The sequence below is a fragment of the Endocarpon pusillum genome (assembly GCF_000464535.1).
Source record: "Endocarpon pusillum Z07020 unplaced genomic scaffold scaffold4610, whole genome shotgun sequence".
Taxonomy (NCBI): domain Eukaryota; kingdom Fungi; phylum Ascomycota; class Eurotiomycetes; order Verrucariales; family Verrucariaceae; genus Endocarpon; species Endocarpon pusillum.
Genome location: NW_006916447.1, coordinates 18,099 through 45,179, shown reverse-complemented (window position 1 = coordinate 45,179; position 27,081 = coordinate 18,099). Strand labels below are relative to the sequence as shown.

The 27,081-nt window shown below is 47.3% G+C and overlaps 7 protein-coding genes across 7 annotated transcripts; 3 read left to right on the top strand and 4 right to left on the bottom strand.

The window, feature by feature from the left end:
* Nucleotides 1–1,060: 1,060 nt before the first annotated feature.
* On the top strand, nucleotides 1,061–1,653 carry EPUS_07602 (uncharacterized protein; the record flags this gene model as incomplete). Its single annotated transcript, XM_007805816.1, has 3 exons — nucleotides 1,061–1,139; nucleotides 1,196–1,487; nucleotides 1,551–1,653. 3 exons carry the CDS (start codon nucleotides 1,061–1,063, stop codon nucleotides 1,651–1,653), a joined length of 474 nt encoding a protein of 157 aa, XP_007804007.1.
* Nucleotides 1,654–2,859: 1,206 nt separating this feature from the next.
* On the bottom strand, nucleotides 2,860–3,192 carry EPUS_07601 (uncharacterized protein; the record flags this gene model as incomplete). Its single annotated transcript, XM_007805815.1, has 1 exon — nucleotides 2,860–3,192. The coding sequence occupies one exon, from the start codon at nucleotides 3,190–3,192 to the stop codon at nucleotides 2,860–2,862; it is 333 nt and encodes a 110-aa protein (XP_007804006.1).
* A 967-nt stretch (nucleotides 3,193–4,159) lies between these two features.
* Nucleotides 4,160–5,897, bottom strand: EPUS_07600 (uncharacterized protein; the record flags this gene model as incomplete). Its single annotated transcript, XM_007805814.1, has 4 exons — nucleotides 4,160–4,330; nucleotides 4,392–5,439; nucleotides 5,651–5,667; nucleotides 5,718–5,897. 4 exons carry the CDS (start codon nucleotides 5,895–5,897, stop codon nucleotides 4,160–4,162), a joined length of 1,416 nt encoding a protein of 471 aa, XP_007804005.1.
* Nucleotides 5,898–12,230: 6,333 nt separating this feature from the next.
* EPUS_07599 (uncharacterized protein) lies at nucleotides 12,231–15,678 on the bottom strand (the record flags this gene model as incomplete). The annotated part of the gene is made up of 5 exons (XM_007805813.1): nucleotides 12,231–12,356; nucleotides 12,419–12,700; nucleotides 12,759–13,891; nucleotides 13,935–14,610; nucleotides 15,640–15,678. 5 exons carry the CDS (start codon nucleotides 15,676–15,678, stop codon nucleotides 12,231–12,233), a joined length of 2,256 nt encoding a protein of 751 aa, XP_007804004.1.
* Nucleotides 15,679–16,011: 333 nt separating this feature from the next.
* EPUS_07598 (uncharacterized protein) lies at nucleotides 16,012–17,788 on the top strand (the record flags this gene model as incomplete). The annotated part of the gene is made up of 6 exons (XM_007805812.1): nucleotides 16,012–16,203; nucleotides 16,255–16,471; nucleotides 16,535–16,609; nucleotides 16,658–17,040; nucleotides 17,121–17,316; nucleotides 17,373–17,788. The coding sequence occupies 6 exons, from the start codon at nucleotides 16,012–16,014 to the stop codon at nucleotides 17,786–17,788; spliced, it is 1,479 nt and encodes a 492-aa protein (XP_007804003.1).
* Nucleotides 17,789–19,780: 1,992 nt separating this feature from the next.
* Nucleotides 19,781–22,317, bottom strand: EPUS_07597 (uncharacterized protein; the record flags this gene model as incomplete). Its single annotated transcript, XM_007805811.1, has 3 exons — nucleotides 19,781–21,630; nucleotides 21,679–21,950; nucleotides 22,007–22,317. The coding sequence occupies 3 exons, from the start codon at nucleotides 22,315–22,317 to the stop codon at nucleotides 19,781–19,783; spliced, it is 2,433 nt and encodes an 810-aa protein (XP_007804002.1).
* A 1,617-nt stretch (nucleotides 22,318–23,934) lies between these two features.
* EPUS_07596 (uncharacterized protein) lies at nucleotides 23,935–25,739 on the top strand (the record flags this gene model as incomplete). The annotated part of the gene is made up of 5 exons (XM_007805810.1): nucleotides 23,935–24,219; nucleotides 24,273–24,489; nucleotides 24,547–24,944; nucleotides 24,995–25,371; nucleotides 25,484–25,739. 5 exons carry the CDS (start codon nucleotides 23,935–23,937, stop codon nucleotides 25,737–25,739), a joined length of 1,533 nt encoding a protein of 510 aa, XP_007804001.1.
* Between the last annotated feature and the right edge of the window lie 1,342 nt (nucleotides 25,740–27,081).

Genomic DNA, 27,081 nt, shown 5'->3' with positions numbered 1-27,081 from the left:
CTCGGCTGGTTAGGACTACTACCGGGGAAGGCGTATTACGTAGTAAGTATTGCTAGGCTGATACTGGTAGTGGCTAATTATCGTTACTCTAACACAGGGCTGTGATTTGGTATTGCAAACCTTGACTCGAATACATCCATTCAAACGGGTTAAAATTAACGTTTAATCTGATCTGGGATTAAGACCGTTCGAGTAAAAATGATTAGCGCTGAGTTAGTACAGTATGAGGCGGAATTTTTGTACTCCCCCCGGGTCATAATATCTACCAACCGCCCTCTTTACCTACACTTCCCTGTCAGCATCCCCGTCGCTACTCTACACGCTCATCCTGCGCGCATCCTGCGAATTCTACGCGCTCTGCATATTCTACGAGCTGCTTCAGTTGATGCAGACAAGATGTCAAGCAGTTATAGATGCCAAGGAAATGCAGACTCGATTTTAGAGACAAGTCCTATTTGGGTCATTTAGTGGGCGTCCATACTCAATTCTGCGTAGTGAGTTATTTACGAATACTCGCGTTTTCATCAAGGGTGGGGTACAAATTTCCGCCTGATACGTAGTAGCAATCCTTCCTGCCGGTCGCCTTGGATTGCCATGGGGCAAGCTCTTTGGCATCCTTGTGACCTCTGATCCCGGTGGCGGCGGCAGTCAGTAAAGCCAACCAATTCGACTCTTGGCACCACATTCATCACCCTTTTTCTTCTGAGCCCGCGACGCGCCATCCCTGACGTAGTTACGCGTATGTGTTAGCTCCTATTCGTGGCGCGGACCATGATCTGGTGTGGATTCGCAATCCAAATTAAGGCCTGTGCACATGAACGCCAATCACTATGGAGTGGGTTCTCGTTCTTGTTTTTGGATTAGTAGTACTTCACAGCATCATCGCAGCTAGCTAAACCAAGTTCACACCACAACGTCACTGCTTGGGAACGTTTATTGATACGACTCCTTCTCCACTTCAAGTCTTTGCTCGCTCCCCCGCTCAATCAGAAAAGACATACACATTTTCTCCTGAAGCCAGATTCTTGCACAACACACCGAATAACAATTATCCAGCGATATGGCTTTCAACTTCATGCTTCCTCTGCGCATCACGCAATTTATTCTTGGATTACTGGTTCTTGGTCTGGAAGCATACGGTACGACAATTGATATATTCATACTCGAAGTCCCAAACTGACACTACTTTTATCAGTGGCCTCATGGTGGAACAGATTTACCCTATACCGTTCCCCTGACCGCGTCAACTTCCTGATCTTCGCCGGAATCTGGACTGCCCTTATCGTTGTCCCTTTCCTCACGCTCACGCCACGATTCTTTCCCCGAGCTGCGCATCCTTTTGCGATCCTGGCCATCGAAGCCGTCACGATGGTCTTCTGGTTCGCTGGTTTTATCGCGCATGCTGTCTTCGTTGCCAACCTGCTATTCTGCAGAGGCAATGTGTGCAGGTGCGCGCAGGCCGCCACTGTTTTTGCTGCTTTCGAGTGGTGAGTGTCCTTCTTCCGCTAGCAATCTGATGTTTGCATTCCGTTGACGCCTGGTTGCAATAGGGTTCTTTTCACAGCCACGACTATCATGGCCATCATGCATGTCATGCGAACGCGGAACGGCGGGAGAAGCAAGAGAAACCCTCAAATGGAGGTACAAACTTGATTAGCCAGCCAGCCCAACAGCCTGCCTTGTGATGCGGGCATGGCCTGTTCTCGATTTCTGGATCATACTCATGGAGTCCTCAGAGGAGTGATGAAAGTGCATCGTTTGCATTATTACGATACCAATTTGATTCCACGACTTCCCCTCTGGTTAAGTCACATATTGCGGCCACCTTCTTGTCGTGGCGGATTAGCTAAAGACCTTCAATCCGGTGCTGAGTAGTAATGATTGGAGCGCTGTGTACTTGTACAGGCCCTATTCTGTACCTCATCTCGAGTATCTGAAGAGGGCCTTACCATATCTGTACTAGGAGAATACTCCATAGTCGTCATATTCATGGTTTTTGCACTATGAACTGGCAGTTCTCGGTGTATTTATGCACCAACTAATCAATCTCAATAAATGTTTCCGCCTTACTGAGAGCCTGCTACCGCTAGCTCGTGCTGCTGTTGTTGTTGTTTTTCGCCGCGACACTGCCTTGAAGCCCTTGCCCAGAGATTGGATTTCTCAACTTGCTCTTTCTCTGCGTTTTTAGTATTATGGCCGCTGCTCTTCTGTCAAAAGGCATTCTTTTAATGTTTATGACCATTAATCAAACATCATGTTACTCATCTCATCTCGCCCCCTTGGGGCAGATCTCGTGCATGCATCTGAGGTCAATCTCATATCAGCATTTTTCTCGTCCATCGAAACCTCTCATACTCGACGGGTACAATGCAAAACATCCATGCAGCCCAAGAATCCAACCACTCCGTTTGCGCAGCCAGGATAACATCCAGCTCGTCACAACCCAACATCGTTACTAGTATCTGGCTTCATTTCAATACCCTACCGTCTACCTCCTCCATCATCACTTCCTTGACCTGAAAGCGAGATGCATTCACATTGTGCACCCAACCAAACTACATAAGGCTCATCAGGGTAACACGCTCGAAAATTCAGTGATGGACAGTCACCACCACCTTCCACTTCAAAAATCGCACTGTCCAAGCCCTCAACCACCCCCAATTCTGTAGCACTGGACCTCTACAAGATCTGCAGCATTGATGCACCGACCGGCCCGATATTCTCAAAATGATGGACTTCACTTCTTGACCGTCTGCAATTGTTACAGCCATATGGCACTCAAAGGCAATTCTTCGCTTCGATTTGTGAAAACGGGCAGCCGTGCCAAGACATTCGAAGTTCCTGGGTCCACCGCCTGCATCAAATACCACCGCTCAACCATCTGTTATTACTCCTCCTTCTCTCCAACTCCCTTACCGCAGCCCTCTTATTCCCATCCAGTCGCTTCACATGATCGCTCAACTTCTCGATCTCAGTCCTCGTCGCGCTCACCGCACCCTCCCATCTGTCCCGCTCCTCATCACTTCGAGCTTGCTCGGCTCGGCGGTGGTAGGTGGTGATTGTGCCTCGGAGTCTCGAGATCAGAGTGCGGTTCTCGCTGATGGTGCTGGCGGCGTTGGCGATGAAGAAATCGATATCATTGTCGCTGTATTCCGGCCACATTAGGAGACCTTTCTTTGGGTTGACTGCCATGGTGGGACGGTTGTGTAACGTTGTAACGTGGTGTGATGTGGATGCGTTAGTTGTATCGGTATGGAGTTTTTCAACCTGGGGAGAGATGGTTTTGGGCGGGAGACGGATACTTAAATACCGTGTGACTCTTTCAAGGTACTCATGCAAATGTCCCTGTAAACTGTCAAAGGCCTTTGTTGGACAACGACATGCAAAGAAAGAAGAGCGTAGCTTTATTGAGACAATGCCATCTATACGGCGATGGCGTTATACGTTATTTCAACTACAAAGGAAAGAGCCCTATGCACAGACAAGTATCAAAATCGTTTGACAGGTGTATGAATGCATGTGCCGTACATAACAAATTACAAGATAACAAGTGAGACAACAGGCCCAGGTCTAAACATATATCTGATGGCAAGGATAATTTGGCAACTGTAAAATAAGGCTGTTGCGTATCAATTTATCACACGTACTGTCACAATCGTGGTGCTGTTTGCGATCGCTGGAAAAGTGTGTCAGCTTGTATTCTTACTAACATGAGATCTTGACCACCTAGTCGTTGTCACTCCTCAGGCCGGCTTCTGCTGATGTTATTGATCTGAGCAGAGTCATATTCTTCGCGTCGGGATCACAACAGGCCCAACAAGGATTGCCTGTACGGAATATTGAGAGAAGCAAGCCTCGCATTTTCTCAACCGTGACCTTGATGATTCGCGCTCCAAACATGTACCTGTAGTTTCTAGCCTGCAAACATATATGCATCTTTTACTGAATTTCCAATCTTTCCAGATTGGGGTGGTTAGGTGAAGCTGGCAGAGGGAAGGTAGGAAGAAACGCAGAGGCAAGAGCAGAATAGATGGATGAATCCAGATTTGGTTTCATGAAATGTGGAAAGTGTATTCGAAATGGCTCGCATAGTTCCCAAGGCTGACGCTGGCTGTTCAGGCCCATAATGAGTTGAACAAGGCCCACAGCCCATTCGTACCTAGTAAGCATAGTACAAAATCGCCTCATTATTGGTGCGCCTGATGGTCTTATTCTTCTTTATCAAGATGAATTTCATGGCCCATGCAGCCGCTGCGCAGGCGAACGAGAAACCCGCGCTAGAAGCCATGGCTATAGTGTAACGAGGGGCATCGGATGAAGGCCACAGATACTGCCATCGAGATATTAGCAATTCGTTCTTACACGAACAGAGAGAGGGTGTGTGTTCATACCGGAGTCCAGATGAAAGAAGCATTGGCGATGGTATTGACGATAGAGAGAGCGCTGGCTTTCTTTTCCTTGGTCTGCCCGCATGTGTTCCCGACCCAGCCTAGAATGATACTGTTGACGGCATAAGTACCGATAGCGAAGACAACCATGGCGAAATATCGTGCTCCGGTGTTAAGTGTGGCGCATCCGAGGACGAAACCGAAGATTGCAACGGCTTTGGAAACGGTGATGTGCCATGTCCGCTCATTCTTTTTACCGGAGTGAGCAGACCAGAGTATGGATGTGAGGCCAGCGATGAGATAGGGTGGGCAAGTGAGTACGAGGGTGATCGTCTGACTGAAGCCAAGAGTTTCAACGGCTGTCGGGAAGAAATTTTTGAAACCATTGGCTGCAAGATGCATGTGTTGCATAAATGCGAAAAGCCACAAGTTTGGGTCTTTGGCCGCTTCTTTCAAACCAGCAAAGGTGCTGGTAGCCTCCTTGCTGCCCACTGTGTCACGTTGAATGCGAGCATGGGCCAACTGCCGCTCCTCTGGGCTCAGCCAGCGAGTTGACAGAGGATCATCGGGTAGAGTGAATACTGCGCCAATAGCCACGACAAAGGTGACGGCGCCTTGAAGTATAAACAGCCAGCGCCATCCGGCCAAGCCGCCAGCGCCATCCATTCCATGAAAGATCCCAGCGGCAATGAGGCCCGCAAATGCAGTGGCCAATATGTTGCCTGTGTAGAGAATGGAAATGCGAGTGGCGATCTCTTTGCGGGTGTAGAAGATAGAGAGCATATACAATGCTCCTGGGTAATAAGGCGCCTCTGTGACGCCAAGGAAAAATCGTGTGAGAAGCAGTCCAGTGAAATTCCTCGAGACTGCAGTAAGGGCGGAGACAATGGCCCACAAGGCCATGCAGAAGGCCATGTAATACGAAGGCTTGGTGCGGGTAAGAAACATGTTGGAAGGCACTTGGCCGAGAAGATAGCCAACGAAAAGGATAGAAACACAAGTCTGATACTGGGCACCGGTGAGGTTGAGGTCGTCCTCCAGATCATTCAATCTGGCGAGGGCAATGGCATTTCGATCAAGGTAGTTGAGCCAATCTTATGCATCGTCAATTTGGGACCGATCTGGACCGTCACAAGAAATTCGACTTACACCTGTAATTTGTTAGATGCAATGAAAAGAAGTTGTCTTATCTGATCAGGACTTCAATAGACATAGGCCCGACTACCCAGATGCGCTTACTTTCGAGAAAAGGTAAAACTTACATTATCCAGAGCGTGGGCTGGATAATGTTAGGTGACTTTGAAGATATCATCGAACGATAGTACTCACCATGATCCAAGTGTCAAGCTTCCTGACCAGCTTGATTTCGGCAGGGTCTGTCTTTTCATGGGCGCCGGAATAGTCTAGCTCTGCTTGTACGGTTTTGCTCTCCTCGTCGATTGGATACTCCCTTTGGAGAACATTTTCCTTGTTGTCGTCAATATTGTCCCGGTGAGTCGTGTTGGCCATAACGAAGAACGGAAAGATGACGTAGTGGGAGAGACTTGAAGATTGTTGAGATGAGAGGAGCTGCTGAGGTTCGAACAGAAGGTAGATGAAGTCCTGCAGGAGATTGACAGGAGTTTAAGGAGAAGTGGATCTGCCTGAGAGAAGAAGGATAGTGTAGACATAGGATCTATTTATCCTTTCCATACATCCCAATCCCATTACACCAACTGTCCTAATCATCCTAATTGACGAGGCCTTCCGCGTGCTGCAAGTGGACTGACACAACATCCGCCAGGGTGGAAGCCAGACCGCCAATTGATGTCCTCCTTCTTAGTGCACTCGAACATTGTTTCCACGAGATGTGATTCGGTCGTGTCTCATGGCTAGGCCTGGGTTTTACTGCTAAGCCCTGTCTTGAGCTGCATGAGTGTCAGCTGCCGTTCCTCATCTTTCCCGTTGGATGTGACATTGGCAACAAGCTCGTCGCTGAGATTCTGGAGCGCTAACATGATACTTGGGCCACAGAGCTTGGGTCTGACGTTCCCGAATACTTTTCTAGTAGGCTTATTAGCATGTATATGACTCTAGTCAGTCGAATATTTGCTCGACGAGTGACTTTTCATGTATCTTCAACTATCCTTCTTTTGCATGAGTGGCGCCTCCCATGCGAGCCCTGCAAGGTGATGCATTGAACTTTTTTGTCGTTGAGAGCCAAGATGCAGACAGGCTTACCTTGATTCTGCATGTTTTGGTCCAGTGAAGGGATCAGCAAATAGGTTTGATTGGTGACGCTGTCGATTGAAACAAGTTACACAACTGCCAGCGATTCCGATTTGCGTTTCCCCCGCAACGTCGCATCAGATCCTGACTCAGCTAGTAGACTAGCCTCTTGGCGAAAGATCAGCATACTTACCAGGAGAAGGGCTCTGAAAATGACGCAGTATTGGTCCTTAGTGACTTTGCAAACATTTTATTATTTTAAGGATCATCAGGAGGCTCAAATAAGTACAATATAATCATTATTTAAGTATTATTTTTTAAGAATAATGTCTGAAATAATATATTTATATAATAATATATAAATTAGATTATATTATAGTTAGACTGAAACTAAGCATATATTGATGGTAGTTTAGGTATAGTTTTAAGAGGGCCTTCTCTTGCTAAGTACTACTTATCTCGCAGTTCTCCCGGATGTTTCCCTCTCGCTCAATCAAAGTCGTCTTTCGCCATTTTCTGTACGTACAGATTATTTTAAGGCGGCCAAGGCTGCAGAACCTTGGGGGCCAAAAACCCCATCAAAATCATGAACACACAGAATGCGCGGCTGGTGGGTTCATTCTCAGCGTTTTTCCTTGCTGATGGTCAACTGCACGTTACCAGATGGCCGATGCGGAATGAATCAGAATTGAGAACAGTAATGATTCCTCAAAGTGTCGCTCATCATACATATGGTTACTCTACCAGCCTGACTGGTACAAAAGTTCAGGTGGGTTTACACACCTAAAATACGGAGTCGTGCTTCAAAAGTTTTCAATATACGTTAAATTTAGAGCGTCACTAGCACAATCGATCTAAGCTTTAGCGGCGCGTAGAAGATACGTTATAGGGGTGGCTCCCTAGAGCTACTGCTATCCCCTCTTATCTTAGAGACACCTAGGGACCCAATTAAGTCTACACCAGTTGAGCTTTAGCCATACGCCCTCTGAGAATCTTTACGCCCCCACTGTCTAGTGGAAGTACGCTAGTACAGGAAAGCTAGCTTTTACTTATCCTAGTTAGCGTTTATTGAAAACTTTTGAAGCACGACTCCGTAAGAAAGATGAGATACACAAAACTAAACATTTATGAGAGAAGACCATTAATGTACGAATACTAGTCAACTAACAAATACCAAAGACTAAAGGAAGAATTCATTCTTTTATTCTGAAGAGTCGTGCACCAAAAGTAGTTAAACTGCGCTGATATTTGAGCTCTACTACAAGAGGTTTAAAGTATTATTAGTTCAGCGCTAGTATCTTTGCTGGTAAATAGTATAAGATGTACAAAACAGCTATGCTATAAAAGAGTTAGATGTAATAATTATTCCTATTTAATTATTTATACCTGTAACAAGCTTTATAATAATATATTATATTTGTTAAGAATGCATGCTAATCAGCAGACTATAGTCTGCACTATTTGGCTGTACATATACAGCCAAATATTGCCTAATCAGGTTATTCCTAATCAGGTATAGTGCAGGATTTCCTGTGCCACCAGCACAGGAAATACCACGTGATCTGTGCGCTAGCAGGATCTGCACTTGACGTGCAGATGCACTGTGATCTCACTCTGCATACAAGTTGTGACCGTTGATAGTGTCGATAGCTGTTCCTAATCTGTATACCCGTTCAACAGGTTATGAGCCCGGTGCAGAACAGCTATAGACATCAACAGTGAGTGAAAGCCCAATTGAGATTACTGAGCGAGCTGCTACTCTTGTGGCAAGGTACAGTTGTGTCATACTTAATTGTGGAACGTGAGTAATATATTTCTTCTTTACTTAAAAGTCTATAATAATTAAAGTATATATTTTTTTTATCTTAGTTAATTTAATTCTATATTAATTATTATCTTATTTTATTATCAAAATAGATGACACTATAGCAAAGAAATAACTAGTGCTGATCTTTATATATACTAATTATAAATAATAGTTTAAACTCTTTACCTTTTACTTTTAAGTAAAAGAAATCTAGCTAGTACTAGTATATATTAAAGTACTTATTAAAAAGGCGGAGAAGCTAGATGCGAAGGCATAATACATTATTTATATCTATATTAGAAAAGGAGATTAGGAGCTTATAAAAGGATATATATTAGTAAAGGAAGCATGAGACACACTAAGGAAGAAATACATAAAGACAAGACTATTAATAAATAGATATTATCTATAATAATATATTAATTATTATAAGAAGCCTAAGGAGAGCATAAAAAATGTGTGAATAGAGATTTAGCGCTTAGGAAGACGTATCAAAGCGACTAATAACTTACTCAAAACATTCACTACATAATATTAGATGTTCTAACAGCTTCTTGCTTCTCTTTCTCCGGAATATAATACTGTACGAGATGCTATTAATAGTCAGAAAGAGCATTTCCTTAATATTAAACCTCTTATGTAATGACTCCTTAAAAAAGAATCCTTACTAAATAACACTCTTATTATCTTTAAGTAATATTATTATTTATTAATAAGGTTCTAGTCATCCTCTAGCTGATAATCATCCTAAAGATTTATAATATATAAATACTATTTTTATTCTTAAGAAGACATAACCTTACTTTAAGAACGCCTATTATAATAGCTAAAATATTTTGCTTATTAAGGAAATTATAAATATTAGAACTGCCCTTATATTAAGAAGCATATAAAAGAGATTAAAAAGATTATTAATAAAGCTTAAGCAAGCTAATATAAAGAGAATAAGCTAAAGATAAAAGTAATTAAAAAAGAGAGCATAAGTATAAAAGACTTCTCTTTTAACTTTAAAGACAGAGCAGAAGTCTATTTTATAATACTAGAAAAGTCAACTTATAAGACTCTTAAGTAGATTACTAATACTAGTATATCTAACTATATAACTAATTAGTTTTCTCTCTTTAAAAGGCCCCTAAAAAGAAATAAAGAAATAATAATAAATTTAATAGACTTAAAGTTATTCCTAATCCGTATACCCGTTCAACAATATTATTATTAAATGTAACTTTTTTTAAATACAAAAAGAGATAGAAGGATAGACGGATAGACGGATAGAAGGATGAAAGGATGAAAGGATGAAAGGATGAAAGGATGAAAGGATGAAAGGATGAAAGGATGAAAGGATGAAAGGATGAAAGGATGAAAGGATGAAAGGATGAAAGGATGAAAGGATGAAAGGATGAAAGGATGAAAGGATGAAAGGATGAAAGGATGAAAGGATGAAAGGATGAAAGGATGAAAGGATGAAAGGATGAAAGGATGAAAGGATGGAAGGATCATTCCGTGCACTTTCTGTGCCCTCTTTCTCCGCGTTTCTGTGCCCTCTTTCTGCGCATCCTAGGTGCTAATTCTATGCCCTCTTTCTGCGCATTCTGTATGCGAATTCTGTGCGCTTTTTCTGCGTATTCTGTGTGCTATCCCCTCCGTGCATAGACAGGGGTGTAGAATGCCTCAATTAGCGCTGTCGATCACTGCGCGGGGGTCAAAATGTCAATAAACACCCTATTTCAGCCAATTGGGGCTGTATTATCTAGCAATTGACTCCAATTGAGCGGTGATACTGTGCCCAGCAGTCTCCTTCGATACACAGCCAAATCTGGCACTTTGAGCACTCATAATGGGTCTTTGAGCCTCCTAAAATAGCTAGGGAAATGCCATTATTGACTGACTGTGTGATATCCGTTCCAAATGCGCGTTTCGGTGCCCTTTTACGCGTACAACCTGGCGGATGAAGCTTCCCCCATTGACACCGTCCGTACGACTTCTTTTGTATGTGTTTATGGTAGTGATGAAGTGCTGCAGAGGGCAGGGGTTGTGAATCTTTTGGGTTGTTGGTTTTCTCAGATTTATCATTCGAATGAAGTAATTGATCGCAAAGGGCACTCATAAACGCTCTATGGCCCTTATGAGTCCTTGAATCGTACGCTGAATTCGCTTCAGAGCTCCATTTCCATAGCAAATAAGCGTTAACGCACGTAACATTAATAAGAAAGTAGAATAAAGGCCACCAAGTTCGATAATTCTGCTTATGATGACACGTAAAGTTGGCGCGGAGTTGATCAGCTTGATCAACGCCCTTCATATGATGGTTATAATCATCAATTGCCTTTGGAATGAAGAGATTCTTGAATGGCAAGCCCTTAAATACAGGATTGAGAATGCGTGCGTTTTCGGAGGAGATTTTAGGGCATTTGTGATAACGTTGAACTCGATCCTTAGTGCGGTGGAGACTATGAGCAGTTGATAAAGCACAAACAGGCTTATTATCTTGCCAAATAAAGCCAAGGGTATTCTCGTCAATGACCTCTGCTATAGTAGAGTCCCAAAGTAGCTCATTATTGTTCTCAAGATAACGTTGAAGTCGAAGAGGCACACCTACTGCTTTCTTGCGTGTTGTTCCCATGCAATAGATACCCATCGCCAAAAGGCACTGAGCGACTAGTAGATTCAAGAAGAGATTGTCAAGAAAGATACAGAACTTAAGCTGTTTTGGAAGCTGTTTTGCAAGGCGTAAAACAAGCGCAAATGTAGGCGCAAGAGCAACGTTTTCTTGAAAATCCTCTCCTTTGTGGCATCGTTGCCGTGGCCACTGCGTCTGTTGACTTTTTGTAAACGTCTCTACACCGTCAACTCTTGAATGGAATAACCAGCTCTAGATATAGCCATGATCACTAATACACCATAGCTTGTAGCCTGTATTGATTGGCTTGTTCTTAAGCTTGACTGTATGTTTTGAACGCCCCTGAAAAGCTACCATTGCTTCGTCAATTGTAATATGAGAGGAGGGGGTATAGACAGTTCGACAGGCTTTTCGAATAAGGTCAGCAACGCGCTAAATTCGATAAAACCAGGGCGCATTAAGAGGAGCAGAGTTCGAATTTAGACTGAAAAATCGATGGATTTGTTCGAATCGATTTATGCCCATGAATTGACCAAGGTTATGGATAGTCCAGTAATCTCTTCGTACTGCCAATGAGTACAAGCTGAAGTAGATTTGTATACCTAGATATACGCGTATTTCTGCTGCTGTAGTAGGTATCCAATGGTAGTTCTCGTGGAGGAGGAGGGGAGGGTGAATTTGAAGCTGAGATTCGGCATATGAATTGGTCTCTTTTGAGATGATTTCTATCACCAATTGGCTAAAAAATAGCGAGAAAAAGCCTGACTCTGATAGATCTGTATATGCAGAATATCCTCCTCGCTTCTGAACGTTATTCGCTTCGAAATGAGGTAGTTGTGTTGGAATCAAGGTGGGCAGCTCGTTGCTGCATTCTGACGCAGGCGCAATCACTGCCAAGGCCTGATCGACGTTGTTTCTGTCAATGGTTTTCGTATCAATTTTGCGTCTTTTAGACTCGTTATTGGCTTGAGAGAATCGCGGAGGTGAGGTCGATCTATATCTCAGAGGGATTTGGATATTTCGCTGTGGTCGTAGCATAGTTTGTGGTTGAAGATATCGAGCGAAAAAAGAGCTGCGGCGATCCTATGCAGCTTAAAACCTTAATTTGGGAAAATTACGCTAATTGAGGCAGCATGCACGGAGGGGATACGCATTCAAAGGCTGCAGGGCGAGATCTTCTTCTCGCTGTAGAGCACGATGACTTGCTCTAGAAGAGTGGCCCATTTGGCTTGTGCGCAGGATTGGTGGTATCGTAAAGGTTGGTCAGGTCGAAGGCGGTGAAAGTTACATTCCGCAAGAACTGATCCATCTCGAGACGACCTCCACAAAACGTCTAAACGGCCCGCAGCACCGCCAGCTGGCATGTAACAAGTCGCCTGATAACGTGGTCAGCACGACATCGACGCCCTTGCCGTTAGTGAGGTCGAATATGGCTGGTAGGAACGTAGCGTCCTGAGAGCTTAGGATACTGGAGGGTTTGCGGCCGAAGGCCTTGATCAGATACTCCCTCTTCCCAGCCGATGAGACGGTGGTGAAGATCCCGGCGCCCGCCAGCTTGGAAATTTGAATCGCTGCGCTTCCAACGGCGCTTGCAGCCGAATGAATCAGGACGCTCTCGCCGTTCTGCATGCGGGCTCGGTCATGGAGCGCGTAAATAGCTGTAGGGAAAGCCAAGACCTGCGACCGTCTGGAAGTCCTCATGCTCCCGCAGTTTTTGACACGACCAATCGGGAACAATTTGAGTCGTTCGAAGCTGCGAGGGAGCCATAGCAATAACGCGATCACTAGCTTTCAAAGTCGATACCGCGACACCAACTCTCGCCATAACACCGCTATATTGGGGCGAGCAAGCACAGTTGGGCGAGTCGACCTTTCCGGCAAAAACAGCATAGTCTCTGGCGTTCAGTCCAATAGCTTTGACTTGGACTTGCACGTCATGGGGATCCAGAGTACCCGGGAGCTCGATCTGGTTGAAGTAAATGCTGCTGAATTGGCCAGGCTTCTTGAAGGATAACTTTGCCGGTTTGACATCACCCAAGAGAAGCTCGACAAGCTCATCACCGCGTTGTTGCCTGAAACAACTGTTGAGATTGTCATCGGGAACGTATCGACTGACATGCACTACACCCTGGCGCTGAACGAACTCCTTGTCCGGTGCGCTGTTGCTCTGAATAAGGACCTTTATCAAATTGTCGGCAGTCTCCTCCACATTGGTATAGATATTATCAAGATCGTAAGTGTGGAAGCGCACAGAAGGCTGCTCCAGCACCAAAGCTCTTGCAATCCCTGAAATCAAGGCAAACTCTGGTCTGGAGCCTTCGATTAAGTTCCCGCCTGTCACCCACACAATGCATTTGGCATTATTTGTGATGGACTTGACTCCTGCCATATCTTCGTCGGAAATAGTAGACATCAAAGGCACCTGGCATTGAGCGAGACAAAACACCATGGAGCTTGAAGGTATGCTTCCCTCAGTAACTTCACCGAGGTTCAATCGAGTCGGAGTGCGATCAAAGAGTCCAGATGGCTTCCTGATAACAGCGTCGCCCAATGGGTTCCTAGAGCCATCAACAACAATAATATTATCATCTTTGAACTCGTTCAAGTCTCCGACCTCTTCAGTGCCATACGCTATCGTGATTTGAGCCTTGCCCTTGGAGAGAGGGCAACCGACGCTCTCGAGTTCCGGAGCGTCCTTGAGGATGTCTGGGTACTTACGGCGAGGGTGGGAGCGTGGGCGGTCGTGGATCAACGTCGAAACACGAGATTCGGGACGACGCTGCAGCTGCAGACCTGAGATGTCGTGCTTGACGATTTCCCTCTTCTTTTTGGTCTGCCCGCTGGAGGATATATAGAAATATGCGAACACTGTCTTGAAGCTCCTTAGCCCGTGTATGCTTGTTTTTCTCACTTTTACGGTAAAGAATATATAGCTTCTCCATATCTCTCTTATCAAGGAATTTTAGTTCGGTGACAACAACATGGCGCGCGAACACAGAGGACCTATCACCAAATTCCCCGGTGATGGTCTGTGCCACGCGCGCCGCTTCATGACGGGCCACAACAAAAAAGGATTGGGTGTCTTCATCGGCGACGATGATGGAGACCACCACCGCCCCCTGTGCGACGGAGACGGCGTCGCCAACATCATATACACCACCGTGGGCGATCAAGTCGACATGAACAACGATGTCGACATCAAATTCGCCTGTGAGAACGAGGTATGTGCCACTGCAAGATCCCAGCAACAATTCGACAAAACGAGTGAAGCCAGTATCTACTAGCCACATGTCCACGTCCCCCACGGCAGTTGCGCCCGCCTGATCGACTTCGCCCCGGGCGTCGAGTCGCCCATGCACCGCGCCATGTCGCTGGACTACGGCATCCTCATCGAGGGCGAGTTCGACTTCATACTCGACAGCGGCGACGTCAAGCGGATGCTGTCGGGCGACTGCAGCGTGAACTGTTGTGCAAACCACAAGTGGCGGAATGCGAGTAAGGACAGGTACGGCCGGATGCTGTTCATCCTGGTGGATGGCAAACCCCTGGTTGTCAACATGAAGGTCCTCGAGGAAGACATGGGCGATCTGGCGAAGGATTATGCTGATATCCCGAAGCGTGACTAGGAGAATGTGGCGTTGTAACTAGGTACTAACTAACTAGAAAGTAGAAGATAAATGTGTCCGGATGCTCGCGGCTAGAGTACATCACGTCTGAACTCACCACACTCACCTCCTCACCTCCTCTCACGTTTAATAGTTCAATCCCTGTCGACACTTTCATCAGAAACAACCCAGCATACTTAGCAAGAGAAGGCCCTCTAAAAACTATGTCTAAGTCACCATCAATATGTGCTTAGTTTCAGCCTAACCGTGATACAATCTAACTTACATAAACTTATGCAGCTAATCTAGAATTTAATCAAATTATGTTATTTCAGACGTCATTTTAAGGAAATAACAGTCAAATTATGACTACATTATGGTCATTTAAGCCTCCTGTCAAACGGCAGGAGCGCTCCTTGGTCGCGTTTCGCCTGCGTTTTGATTGGTCAATTTCTGCCGCAATTTCGCTGCGCCGTACAGCAAATTTTGTACTTATTTCTGCGCCCTGCGCAGCTTTTTTTGAACGAACAGAGCCATTTTCTTCTCCTGCTCCACACCTCCTGATGGTCCTTAAAAAATGAAATGTCTGCAAAATCATTAAGGACCAATACCGTGTCATTTTCAGAGCCTTCTCCCGGTAAGTATACTGGCTAAGCAAGCTACATTGAGCATATGAGTACATAGTGTGGCCCTTGCTTTACAGTACCATACGTTGCTGTAGCACCCTTAGTACTAGTTCATACATACAAATACCCCCTGCAGGCCATCAAGAGAGCTCACCAATAATGCAGCCTACTGGAAAACCCTGGGTCTTCTCCCGTAGTATCATCCCAGGTCCTCCCTGAGGTCCGCGCCGATACCAAAGTCCCGTCTAACCAGAATCAACTAGGCTGGCTCGGCTATCTCGGCTACCTCGTACCACATCTCACTGCAACTCTCGCGAAGATCGAGTTCTTACAACATCGGTGACCGACCTATGGCGACGGTCAGCCGCAAACTATTGCTACTTACGTTGGTGTTACCGTTCTGAAAGCTGTTCACAATGGCCATACTGTATCGCCGTTATGCCAAAAATTTGCCCGCAATCTCGTCGAGACCTACGGCACCCAGCAAACGGTTCGTCGGATAAGGTACATTGAGTTTGCAATGAATGCAAGGACCGTATGCATGGATTCCCTTGAGCCTCGGTTATTCGGATGATAGGATGCGCACTGCCTTGTTCCCATTGGAGACCGCTAAATTGGTAGCACCGGCCAAAACTGGCGCCTGAGAGGTCTGAAGTGTACCTATTGAGAAATCTTCCCTGTGTTTCGCAATTATCGGACCTTGTTGTTGCCTATAGCGCAAATTCCCCGTCAAAGCTGCAGAGTCGTTCCTGTCGCCATGCCTTCTCCTCTGTCTTTCTTTGTCTACGGTATCGTGCTTTTGGTGGCAGCATTTCTCTCCAGACGGCGGTCGAATCTGAAATCGGGCCGTATAGGTATCGACCCGGGCATCTTTGGATTCAGGCTTTGGGCTGCGAAGCAGGAGTTTCAGGCCAGCGGCCATAGGTTATTAGATCGAGGCTACCATGAAGTAAAAGCGTTTGGAAATGCACGCGAAGCTTCAGCTTACCAGATCTTGTAGTGCAAAGACGAGAATTTCTGGGTGCAAACGCCGGACATGGAGCGCTTGATTGTTTCTCCGAAGTTCCTGCCGGAACTGCGCGTGATACCAGAGGGAAAGCTCAGTCACTCTGCCTCCTTGGTCGAAAGGCTCTTGGGGCAATACAATGGCATGGATGAGCTCATCAAGAGCCGTCAGCATTCTGATGTGTGCAGAGTGCAGCTAACTCAGAAGCTTCGTATGCTGCTCTCCATGTTCGGTCGTGATGGTTCACTGCGCGCTTGCTGACAGCCGTTGCTAGCTTATTTCGTACCCGACATGAACGAGGAGTTGCGCTTGGCGATGCCTGAATTCCTAAAGGACGTGAATACAGAAAGTAAGCTTGTGTACCAAGTTTTATGACCTCGATCTGATATTCCAATAGAGAGCACCTCGATTCCGACCTATGCTTTTGCATATACGATGGTCTTGAGCGTCGCTTCCCGATCCTTTGTTAGCTTACCGACAAGCCGTGATCCTCAATGGCTCAAGGCATCCACGGATTGGCAGATGACGATTTGGCAAGTTGCTGCAGTACTAAGACCATATCCCGCGTGGCTTCGGCCCATCCTTCGCCCGTTTCTGGCTCCAAAATCTCATCTGGATAGGATTTTGAAAAGTGCTCATGACGTCCTCTACCCGCTCATCGATGAGCGCTTGCGGAGCGAAGATAAACATTTAGACCTCTTACAGTTCTTGATTTTAACATCCAAGAGCATAGACAAACCGGCGCTCACACTGCGTTTACTGGGGCTCATGACAGCAGCGGTAAGTTCTCCTGTCGACCCTCCCCCTTCAATCATCCCCCCCAAACTCCACATCATTCTATTCTGATCGTCCGGATCCAGCTCCACACATCAAGCATGGTCACCACGCAAGCACTGTACGAAATGTGCGCAAAAACGGAATACATTGCCGACTTGCGCGCCGAGGCACTCGAGGCTTTGAGAGACAGCGAATTCTGGGACCTGGCGCGCCTTAAGAAACTGAGAAAGTTGGACAGTTTCCTGAAGGAGACGATGCGCTTGAACCAACCAGACTACCGTACGTGAATATTCCAATACTTATTGCCACATTTCCACCAACTCACGCACATCAAGTCGGCTTTCACCGCAAGGTGCTCCAACCAATTCCCCTCTCTAACGGCGTCACCCTCCCCAAGGGGCTCTACATCAATATGGCCGCGGATCCCCTCGCGAGAGATCCCGCCAACTATCCGGAACCGAACGTATTTAGGCCGTACCGCTGGTACAAGCCAGAGCCCGACCACAAGCCCACGCTTGAGGAAGAGTTCACGGGCATCGAGCCCGGCAATATCGCGTGGGGCTCTGGACGGTTGACGTGCCCAGGGCGTTGGTATGCGAGCTCGATGATCAAATTGATCATCGCGGAATTGCTGATAAAGTACGATATCGCATTTCCCGAAGGTCAGACCAAAAGACCGCCGAACGTGTACTCGCCCGATGCGGTTAGACCGGATATGGAGCAGGTGATTTGCCTGAAGAAGAGGGTCTGAACGAGAAATTGGGATACGAAGACGGAAACTGCCGGATGGCGATATATGATAATTCTTGGGACTTTGATGCATGAACGTGCCTCGAGTTGCCTCTTGTTCTTGTTCAAATTTGCCACTACTGTGAGAGTAAAGGCTTGGAGAGCGAGCGGGAGATGGCAAGCAAGCGCTTATGGAGGCATACCAAGATCCAAACTCGAAAGTCTAGAAGCGGGCGTCAACTTCCAGCGTCGCGGGACTGCCATCTGCATGAATTTTCAGATCTTACAGACCAAATCGACTTTTGTTAATTTTTCACTTTTCTACCCAGTATGCGTCCCGAGCGTAATGCCTCCATCGATGAGAAGCCCCGTCCCGTTGATGTAAGTTGCCGCCGGGCTGGCAAGGTACACAATCATCTGTGCGGTCTCCTCTGGCACGGCCATCCTGTCCAAGGGCGTAAAGTGCCTGATACCCTCAGTCAGATGCGGCGCGCGCACCAGCCCCGCCTCCATCATCGGCGTGTGCACAGGGCCGGGACAGACTGCATCGACTTCCATCCTATGATGCGCGTTCTCGATAGCTGTCATACGGGGATGGAATAATAGGGTTTAGGGTTCTAAGATTGTGTACTTACTACTTAGCAGGAAAAAGGCCCAGTTGAAGCGATGCGAAAAGTGCCGTTGGAAATGTAATGACATTGTAAGACCGTCGCTCAGCCGTCTTTTTCTCAAAATACCGTAGTTAGATATGAGTTAGATGGCTGAATTTACACAATCTGATTTGATTATTGACGGGTTAGCTGCATAGTCTTTTGAACATTGCTTCGAGTGGGCCTCTTCCTGCTAAGTACGTACGACTGTGTAGTACGTATATAGTGTCCCCTGTGTCACTAGCTCCGAATAGGCTTAGAGTGTGACCCTGGTCATGTGCTATTTTCGATGCCATAGTACAGGAAATGCTTGTGGATGTAGTTGTATACAAGGAATTACTTGTATGTGCCAGGTCTGAATTGCTTATAGACCTCGAATATTTTTCAAGGTCATAGTCCTTGTAATCTCAGTTTCTTCACGGTCAGTTTTAGTAATACAACCGCTCTGTTGCCCGTGCATTCACCTCGTTTATAACAGATAAGAGCCGCGACTGAAGCGGACATGAAGTATCTACGTTGGATACTCGACCAGATCATGTTTATGTCTACTTTGGCTTGTACAACCGCAATTGGGGCTCTCCGGATCCTGCCCGCCGCACCCTCGACTAGAGTAGGTAATTTATTGTGGAGGAGGTAGAAGAAGTGGCTCTGTTCGTTCAAAAAAGCTGCGCAGAGCGCAGAAATATGTACAAATTTGCTGTACAGCACGGCGAAATTAGCTGCGAAATTGCAGCAGAAATTGACCAATCAAACGCAGGCGAAACGCATGGGTTTCGCGTAGAAAATCCAACCAATGAGCGCTCCTGCCGCTCGACATATATTATCAACGGCCTGGCCCCCTTCAACGGAACAAGGATCGGTCTTAACCCAAATTTGGACGCGGAATAAACTGCACATTTAATATCAAAATGTAATCAGACTGGCTGAAAGTTGTTGATCTATAGTTCTGCGATATAAATGACAATGTATTTGTACAGAAGTTCTATTATATGAACGTAAAAGACTATCCGGGTTGAATTGTGACGAGTTGGAGTAGAGAATGGGGAGAGGCATTGCAAGCGTTTTTGAGAGTTTTGATGTTCTCTAGGCACCAAGTTTAGGTCTCGTAGGCCTTGGGGTTATGCCAAGCTTAACGCCTATTCCGTTCACGGGGGATGTTCCGTTGATAGGTAAGTTACGTCACGTCCTACTACTCGTACTACTACGTACTACGTAGTAATAATAACCTCAATCTCCCGGCTATTCCCTGCTATGTAAAGCCAGTAATGTCGTGAAGGGAATAATGTACCTATCATAGTGTCAAAGACTCACTCTGCCAGGTAGTAGGGCCAAAAAAGAAAAGGGTACTTGATGCCGTTTGACATCTAGCTTCCCTTCGCTTTGACAACTGCATCCTTGTGCCTTCTCGATGCCAGCACCTCTTCTCTCCACAGCCAAGCCACACCAACAGCTGCTCCGGTCCCTCCGAAAACAGACGCGCCGATGAGCACCCCCAGCACAAAAGACCAACTTCGTCGTACCATTCCTGCTCGCTTCAGGTCGGAGAAGAGATACAGCATCCAGAGCAGCGAGCTGAGAGAGAAGCACAACTGATCCCAGACCAGCATGTTGCGAACACCTCCAAGGTACGTGTGAATGTCATCATTGGGAAAGAAAAGAGCTGAAAGCGAGAACCCAAAACGTAATGCTTGGTAAAGAGTCGAGAGCCAGACGGCCGCTGATAATGCCGTCAGTGATCCAATGGTGATCCGAATTGCCCACAGGTCGCGCTTCGGATTCTGCATGCGGTCCGTGACGATCGTCTTGGGCATCACCGTCCAAGCGAGCACATGCTGGCCGACCACGGTCCATACAGGGAACAGATGCCACATCCATAGTGCGCGGTAGCGGAGCTCCAGACTCGAGGCGCAATAGGCGACGAAGAGGGGCGTATAGTACGAAAGCGCCAACACCGGCAACACGCCGAGTGTGAAAGCACGGTCCGTGAGGCGTTTGTCCAGTGCCGCGAATGTGGCGATCGGACTGAGGACGTAGAAGAGGTAGTAGTATAAAGGAAAGAAAACTCCGATGCCATTGACCGCCAGGAGTCCGAATATAAAGGGCAAGGATGCTGGCTTGAAGAGATTTGCGCGGCGCGCGCCTTCGACGAGCATGATTGCGTACACAAGGCCAGTATCGGTGATGAACGTGAGCATCTGCAGAGCGCTGGGTTTGTCCATCGCGAGAGCCGAAGGGACCATAGCGAGTGCAGCACTCCGGAGCATCTGATCCAGGAACTCGATGTGAAACAGAGTCTTGATAACAGACACTGATCGATCGTGGTCCCAGCTTATACGTCCGGATTCAAGTATCTCTGTGAACAGGCCAAATGGAAGATGCTTCAGGATCACAACAAAGCACCATATTCCAACTGCGAGCAGTGGTAGAGCGAAGATGGCTCGGCGCAGGAGGCTCTCATGCTTTCCACGTCCTTGCGACGGATTGAAGGGCATGGTACCACACAAAGAGCGGGGTGGGGGTGGAAGATAGTTCAGCATGGTCGATCCAATCCACCCATCCGTTTCCGAGTCTGCCCCAAGTTCGACAGTGACCGGGAGTACATATTTTGCAATCAAACGCTCCTTCACTCCTTTGAGAGCTTGGAAACGAGTCACTTGGTGAGCCGACTTGATAGTTTCGGAAACACGGAATTTCCGCTCCTCCTGATAGCCTGTCATGATGTGACTCACATCCTCGAGGCTCGGATTGCATGCAGCGATCTTCAAGGAGTTAATGGCGTTGGCCAACGCAGCAGCGCTCTCGATGGCAGCGTTTCCACCCGCACCGCTGTTAGGGGTCATCTTGTGGATGCTATCCCCGACACATGCAAATCGGCCCCAAGTCCAATGGGCATAGTCTCCTTCCTCGATAGGAACCAGGGTGCAGTTTTCCCTATTCTTCCAGATATGGCCAAACTTCACGCCAGTAGGAGTGATCAGTATATCCAGGTTTTCCCTTGCAAACTGTTCAGCCTCGGACCGGCTGAACCTTGGAATCTCACCAGCGCGGCAGACTTTGGGCAAACGTCCGAACAGAAACCAGAATACACGGCCGCCCTTACTGGAAATGACCATGGTTGAGACATCTTGGGCGAATGTGACTTCGAAGTTTCCGATAGCTAATCCAGCTGTTGGAGACGAGATGCCGTAGAGACATTTGTATTCAGCAAAGAGAGCTAAGCCTCGTCAGAAAAGTCTCTTGTAGGGATCAGAGGTTCACTTACTGGCCCGGTCCTCCTTACTTGTCAGCCCCGACTCGAGAGCTTCGGCAGCACGCCACATTTCCCGACGTACTGTGCTGTTGACACCATCGGCGCCAACGACAACAGCGCCATTGTACGAGGTGCCGTCAGTGCAACAAACTTCTACGTGATCCACGAAATGCTCGATGGTTGCCACACGTTTACTGAGGCAAATCCTGCTTTGATCGCATACGTGTTCGGCGAGTATTTTGAGTAGTGCTTGTCTGTCCAGGAAGCAGACGGGATAATTCATCCTTACAGCCATAGTCAGCTTCCTGATCCTCTCCGGCACACAACCCTGAGCACAAACCGCACGCGGGCAAGCTTAAACATATCCGATCTCGGAGCGAGTTCTTTCCCATTGACGTCGTGGAGTCCCACAGTCTCGACCGGCGTGATGAGGCCTTCTATCGCATCGTAGCACGATAACTGATCGAGGATTCGAATTCCATTGGGAGCGATTCCGATGGATGCACCCAACGACGGTGCAATCTCAGACTTGGCCTCCAGGAGAACATAATCCACACCGGCATGCTGCAAAGCATTGGCGAGCGTCAGTCCGGCAATGCCGCCGCCCACGATAACCACCTTGAAAGTGTCGTCCTGATGTGAGGTTGCCATTGTGGCGATGAGGCTGGAGAAAGCTCAACCACGTACTTGGGATACTCGGATAGCTCTTGGGATGATGGGTGATCCGAACGTCGCCTTGATCTATCACATGACCCCATGACTAGGTAGGGGCTCACTGTGTACCTGCTTGATCCGCGGAGGCTGCCGGATCGCGATGGACATCGTGTGGTACCCGAGAGTTGGGCTATTGGCCATTGCAAAAGTGTTGCAATTCCTTGACACATGCTTCGGAGCTGCTGCTGCGCGAGCTGTTTATATTGAATCTATAGATATCCAGTAGAATGACAGAAAACTACATTATTCAGTAGCTATAGATCTGTTGACCTATAACTGAAAGTAAAGTTTTCTGGTTTTGAAATCTAAATTCAAGAGATTAAGTAATTAGGGTTTTATGTGTAAAAAGTGTACTTAGTCAAAAAAGATTCTCTTGGCATAAAATTAACGTCCAAAGTATCAGAAGAAGCTCAGCTACTATCAGGCTTCCACAGCCTGACGCAGAGGAGACACGCAAAAGACGAACAAAAGACGGTTTCGAAAGTGTGAGTGAAGTTGTATACTCTAATATGCTCTTCGGGCGCCCTCAGGGCATCCACTCTAAACTATCTTGGTATGATAGGCCTCCTGCTATGCAGGCGCCTGACAGCTACACACATTAATATAAGTACTACAGTATCTAGATCCTTAAAATGGCTTTCTGTAGCCGTTTGAGCAAAACCGAGGAGCAGCAGCAGCAGCAGCAGCTCCGAAGCATGCGCTAAGGATCTTGCAACACTTTTGCAACGGGGCAATAATCGTCGGTGATCCCAAGCAGCATTTTGTCGGTCACCGAAGACATGATAAACATAAACTTGGAGCTGAAGCAAAGTCGGCTAGTGCTAAACTCTTTCTCTTTCGAACCACCCCAACACCCAAAGATTGGAAAAGATGCAGGGGAAGATGCAGGTACTGTAACTAATCAACGCAGAGCAGGAATGTGATACAGCATGCTAGTGTCTTGGTGGGTTTTCTTTCGCACTCCGAGTTTACATACTAGGATCCTATCGGTAATTACCAGATTCAGTTAGCCCGAGATTACTAGCACTGTATGAATGCCCAGGGTAATGCCAAGGCATTGGCCTTTTTACATTACAAAGGGTGTTGCATTACCCCCCCTGGTCGTCACCGAGGTTTGTAATCCGTATGTGTTGGTTCAAAAGCACCGCGGGCCCTCAGAGGACCGCAAACTAACTTTTGCCTAACAGTATGTTTCCTTGAAGTTGGTGGCGTTTTACGAGGCTGGCAAAAGGTGGTTTGTTATTGTTATTGAATCGTATCGCACGGCTACTCCGTAGGCGAATAGCAACAGACTGTGGCAAGCTATTTATATAAACCGGCTTTATGGAGAGTAATATCCTTATATTTTCCAGTTTTCGCTATTCTTCCCCTTATTTCCAGTCTTCTTTCTTTTGTCCTTTTTATTGTGGCTTTGAGCGCGGGAGGACGATTTGACCGCCTGCCTTGATCGCTGCTCTCGATGCATAAAGGGTGGTAGAACCTGTCATTTTGTTTCCCGTCCCCTGCTTGAGTAACCTCTACCCACCTTAATAACGCACGATCGGCCCTGTCATCATGCGCTTTTTCATTGGCTATACCCTTGCGGCATCTCTTGCAGTGCTTCCGCATGCGTCTGCACTACCATACCCATTTCAACGCCCTCGAGATGGCTATACCAACATTGCGATTCGTGGCGTCGACGTGCTCAATGACCTTGGCCCACAGCTGTCGCCCCAAGCCTCGATAGTCCTTCCAACCGACGCTGAGTTTGATAATCTCACTGCCCGATACAGCGAGTTCGACAGGCCGACCTTCGTTGCAGTCGCCAACCCCGGGATTGAAGCAGACGTTGCTGTAATCGTGAGTAGATCTTCCTGTCTGATCATTCGGGGAAAGTGCGCTGATCGAACGAGGTCAAATACGCCAACAATGTGAATATTCCGTTCCTCGCGGTGAACCGAGGGCACGGAACTGTCAGAACTCAAGGGCGTCTGCAGCACGGACTCGAGATCAACATCGGAGCTCTTAGCGAGTTCCAGATCTCAGACGACGGGAGATCCGTGAGAGCACAAGGCGGTGTGTGGGGCGAGAACATCATCCCGTCGCTATGGGACGCAGGCTACGTGACAAGTTAGTGGTCTTCTCTCCTGTTCGCGCCATTGATGCCAAGATTGACTCAACCTGTAGCCACCGGGAGTTGTGGTTGCGTTGGTCTTCTAGGACCCGGCCTTGGTGGTGGCTTCGGTCGCTACATGGGTTTCTACGGCATGGTCTCCGACAGCTTCATATCTTTCAACTTGGTCCTCGCCAACGGGACGGAAGTCACGGTTTCCCAGGACGAGAATCCCGACCTTTTTTGGGCCATGAGAGGCGCGGGCCACAACTTTGGTGTCGTGACTAGCTTCGTGAAGGAGATCCACCCAAGGACCGTCGATAGTTGGTATTACGTCTCATACCTATTCACACAGGATAAGCTCGAGGCTTTAACGGAGGCCGTCAACACGCAGAACGACCTCGGCAGGCAACCGAGAGAGCTTGTCACCGGCTTGATCATAGCATACGTTCCCCAGATCAGCACCACGGAGGTAAGTTGCTTCATTCCACCGCCAGTTCCTGTCTTGCTTAGCCTCGGCAGCCTCTCATCTACATGACCTTCCAATACGTCGGGAGCAAAGAGCAAGCCACTGCACTGTACGCGCCGTTCGATGCTCTCGGCCCCGTTTCTCGCGAAGAGGGCAACGCACCCTATCCCGAACTTTTTGCCAGAACGACAAGCAGCTCGGCGGACCCGTTGTGCCAGAAGGGCTTCAGCCACGTCCAGTACCCAGTTGGTCTTGTGAGGTACAACGTCACCACACAGCGTCAGATATACGAGCACTTCAAGGAAGTCACCACAGCCCAACCGGCGTACTTCAACGCCTCGGTTGTGCTCGAAACGTACTCCGTTGCGGGTGTGAAGGCTATTCCCTCAGACAGCTCGGCTTATCCGCACCGGGAAGATAACATCCTTGTGTAAGCACTCGCTGCCAATCTTTCTCCCGCTTTCTCTTTCCCCCCCCACAAAACAAGCATGGAATCCTCTGATGTTGACGATTCGGTAACTGACACTTGTTCCAATCGCCAGAGCCACGAACGTACAGTACGTGCCTGACCCCGCCCTCGACGAAGGTGCCATCACTTTCGCGCGAGAAATGCGGGACATCTGGCAGGCGGGCCAGCCCGAGCGCCGGCTGAACGCCTACGTCAACTATGCCTTCGGCGACGAGCCTCTCGAGCAGGTCTATGGCTATGAGCCGTGGCGGCTGGAGAGGCTGCGGGAAGCCAAGAGGGAGTATGATCCCAACGGGAGGTTCAACTTCTATAACCCCATCACATATTAGTGGTTGCGTGCGCGCTCATTTGAGATGTTATTTATATTCTTTGTCTGTTTCTTAGATTGTTTTGTGGGGATGGCATGAATCGCAGCGATGCGACCTGTGTCCGGAGCACTGGATTTCATTTTATGTCGATTAGGATATCGTCTTTCTCTGGGGTAAATGGTTCGTTGTTTTGGATCAGTTATCATTGGCCGAGCACTGATTACAGCGTGTCACATGACGCTCTTCTAACCTATAAACTGATAATTGAATGGAATGTAGAGATAGGTAGTATGAATATACCATATAAATCTGGAGCCGAACGCTTTCGCCGTTATGGTGCAAAATGCGTTTCAAATTTGCAATACTCCGTAGAGTGGGCCGCTTAGCAAAACAAGAGTGGGTCGACTAGTAGTTCGTGCCAGAACGCTCAATAAACGCTCAAAATCCAAGAGTTTTGCCATACTATAGTAGTTCTCAGCCGTGCTATGTGGCTTGGACGATGACTACCTCACAACTCTAGATTCCGGGACATAGGACGCTGTTTCAGGCAGTCTTTGACGCCGCTTTCGGCGTCTGTTGCACCGCGGGTCATGTGATGTGCTATCACCTTTTTTGTCACCCAGTTTAATTTTACCAACTTTACACCCTTGAAAATCACCCCACCCCTTCTCTACCTTTGGTTTCCTGACCGCCAGAAACCGCTCCCTTTGGTGTGCTGTACTCGCACCTTGTTAGCGGCGTCGTTAATAGTCATGGAGTTCCTCTCAACTATAAAGTCACGATGGTCTCTGTTTATTATATTTACTCTTCATAATAAGTTCCCTTAAGGGCGCTAGAAACGCTATATAAAATCAGAACATTACGTAAATCATCTTTACTAATACCTACATAAGATAGGGGTAGTGGAGAACCTAAAGTGTGAATGTCGGACAGCGAAGAGTAGGTCAAGCATTTGCTATTTCTTTGGAGACGTTGGGAAGAGGTGAGAACGAACAAGCAGAGAGTAGTCAAGAAGGTAGCGAATCGTGTCGTCTTTCTTGGGATAAGAGCCACAATGTGGCCTTGCAAGGTATTGAGGACCCTCGACACGGCCGCGTTTCTGTGCCCTCTTTCTGCGTATTTCTGTGCCCTCTTTCTGCGTATTTCTGTGCCCTCTTTCTGCGCGTTTCTACGTGCCAATTCTGTGCTCTCTTTCTGCGACGTTTCTATGCCCTTTTTCTGCGTATTCTGCGTTGCGAATTCTGTGCGCTTCTTCTGCACATTCTGCATACGAATTCTTGCCCTCTTTCTGCGCATTCTGCATGCGAATTCTGTGCGCTTTTTCTGCACATTCTGATTTTTGATGTGATATGGCTTAGCGAAA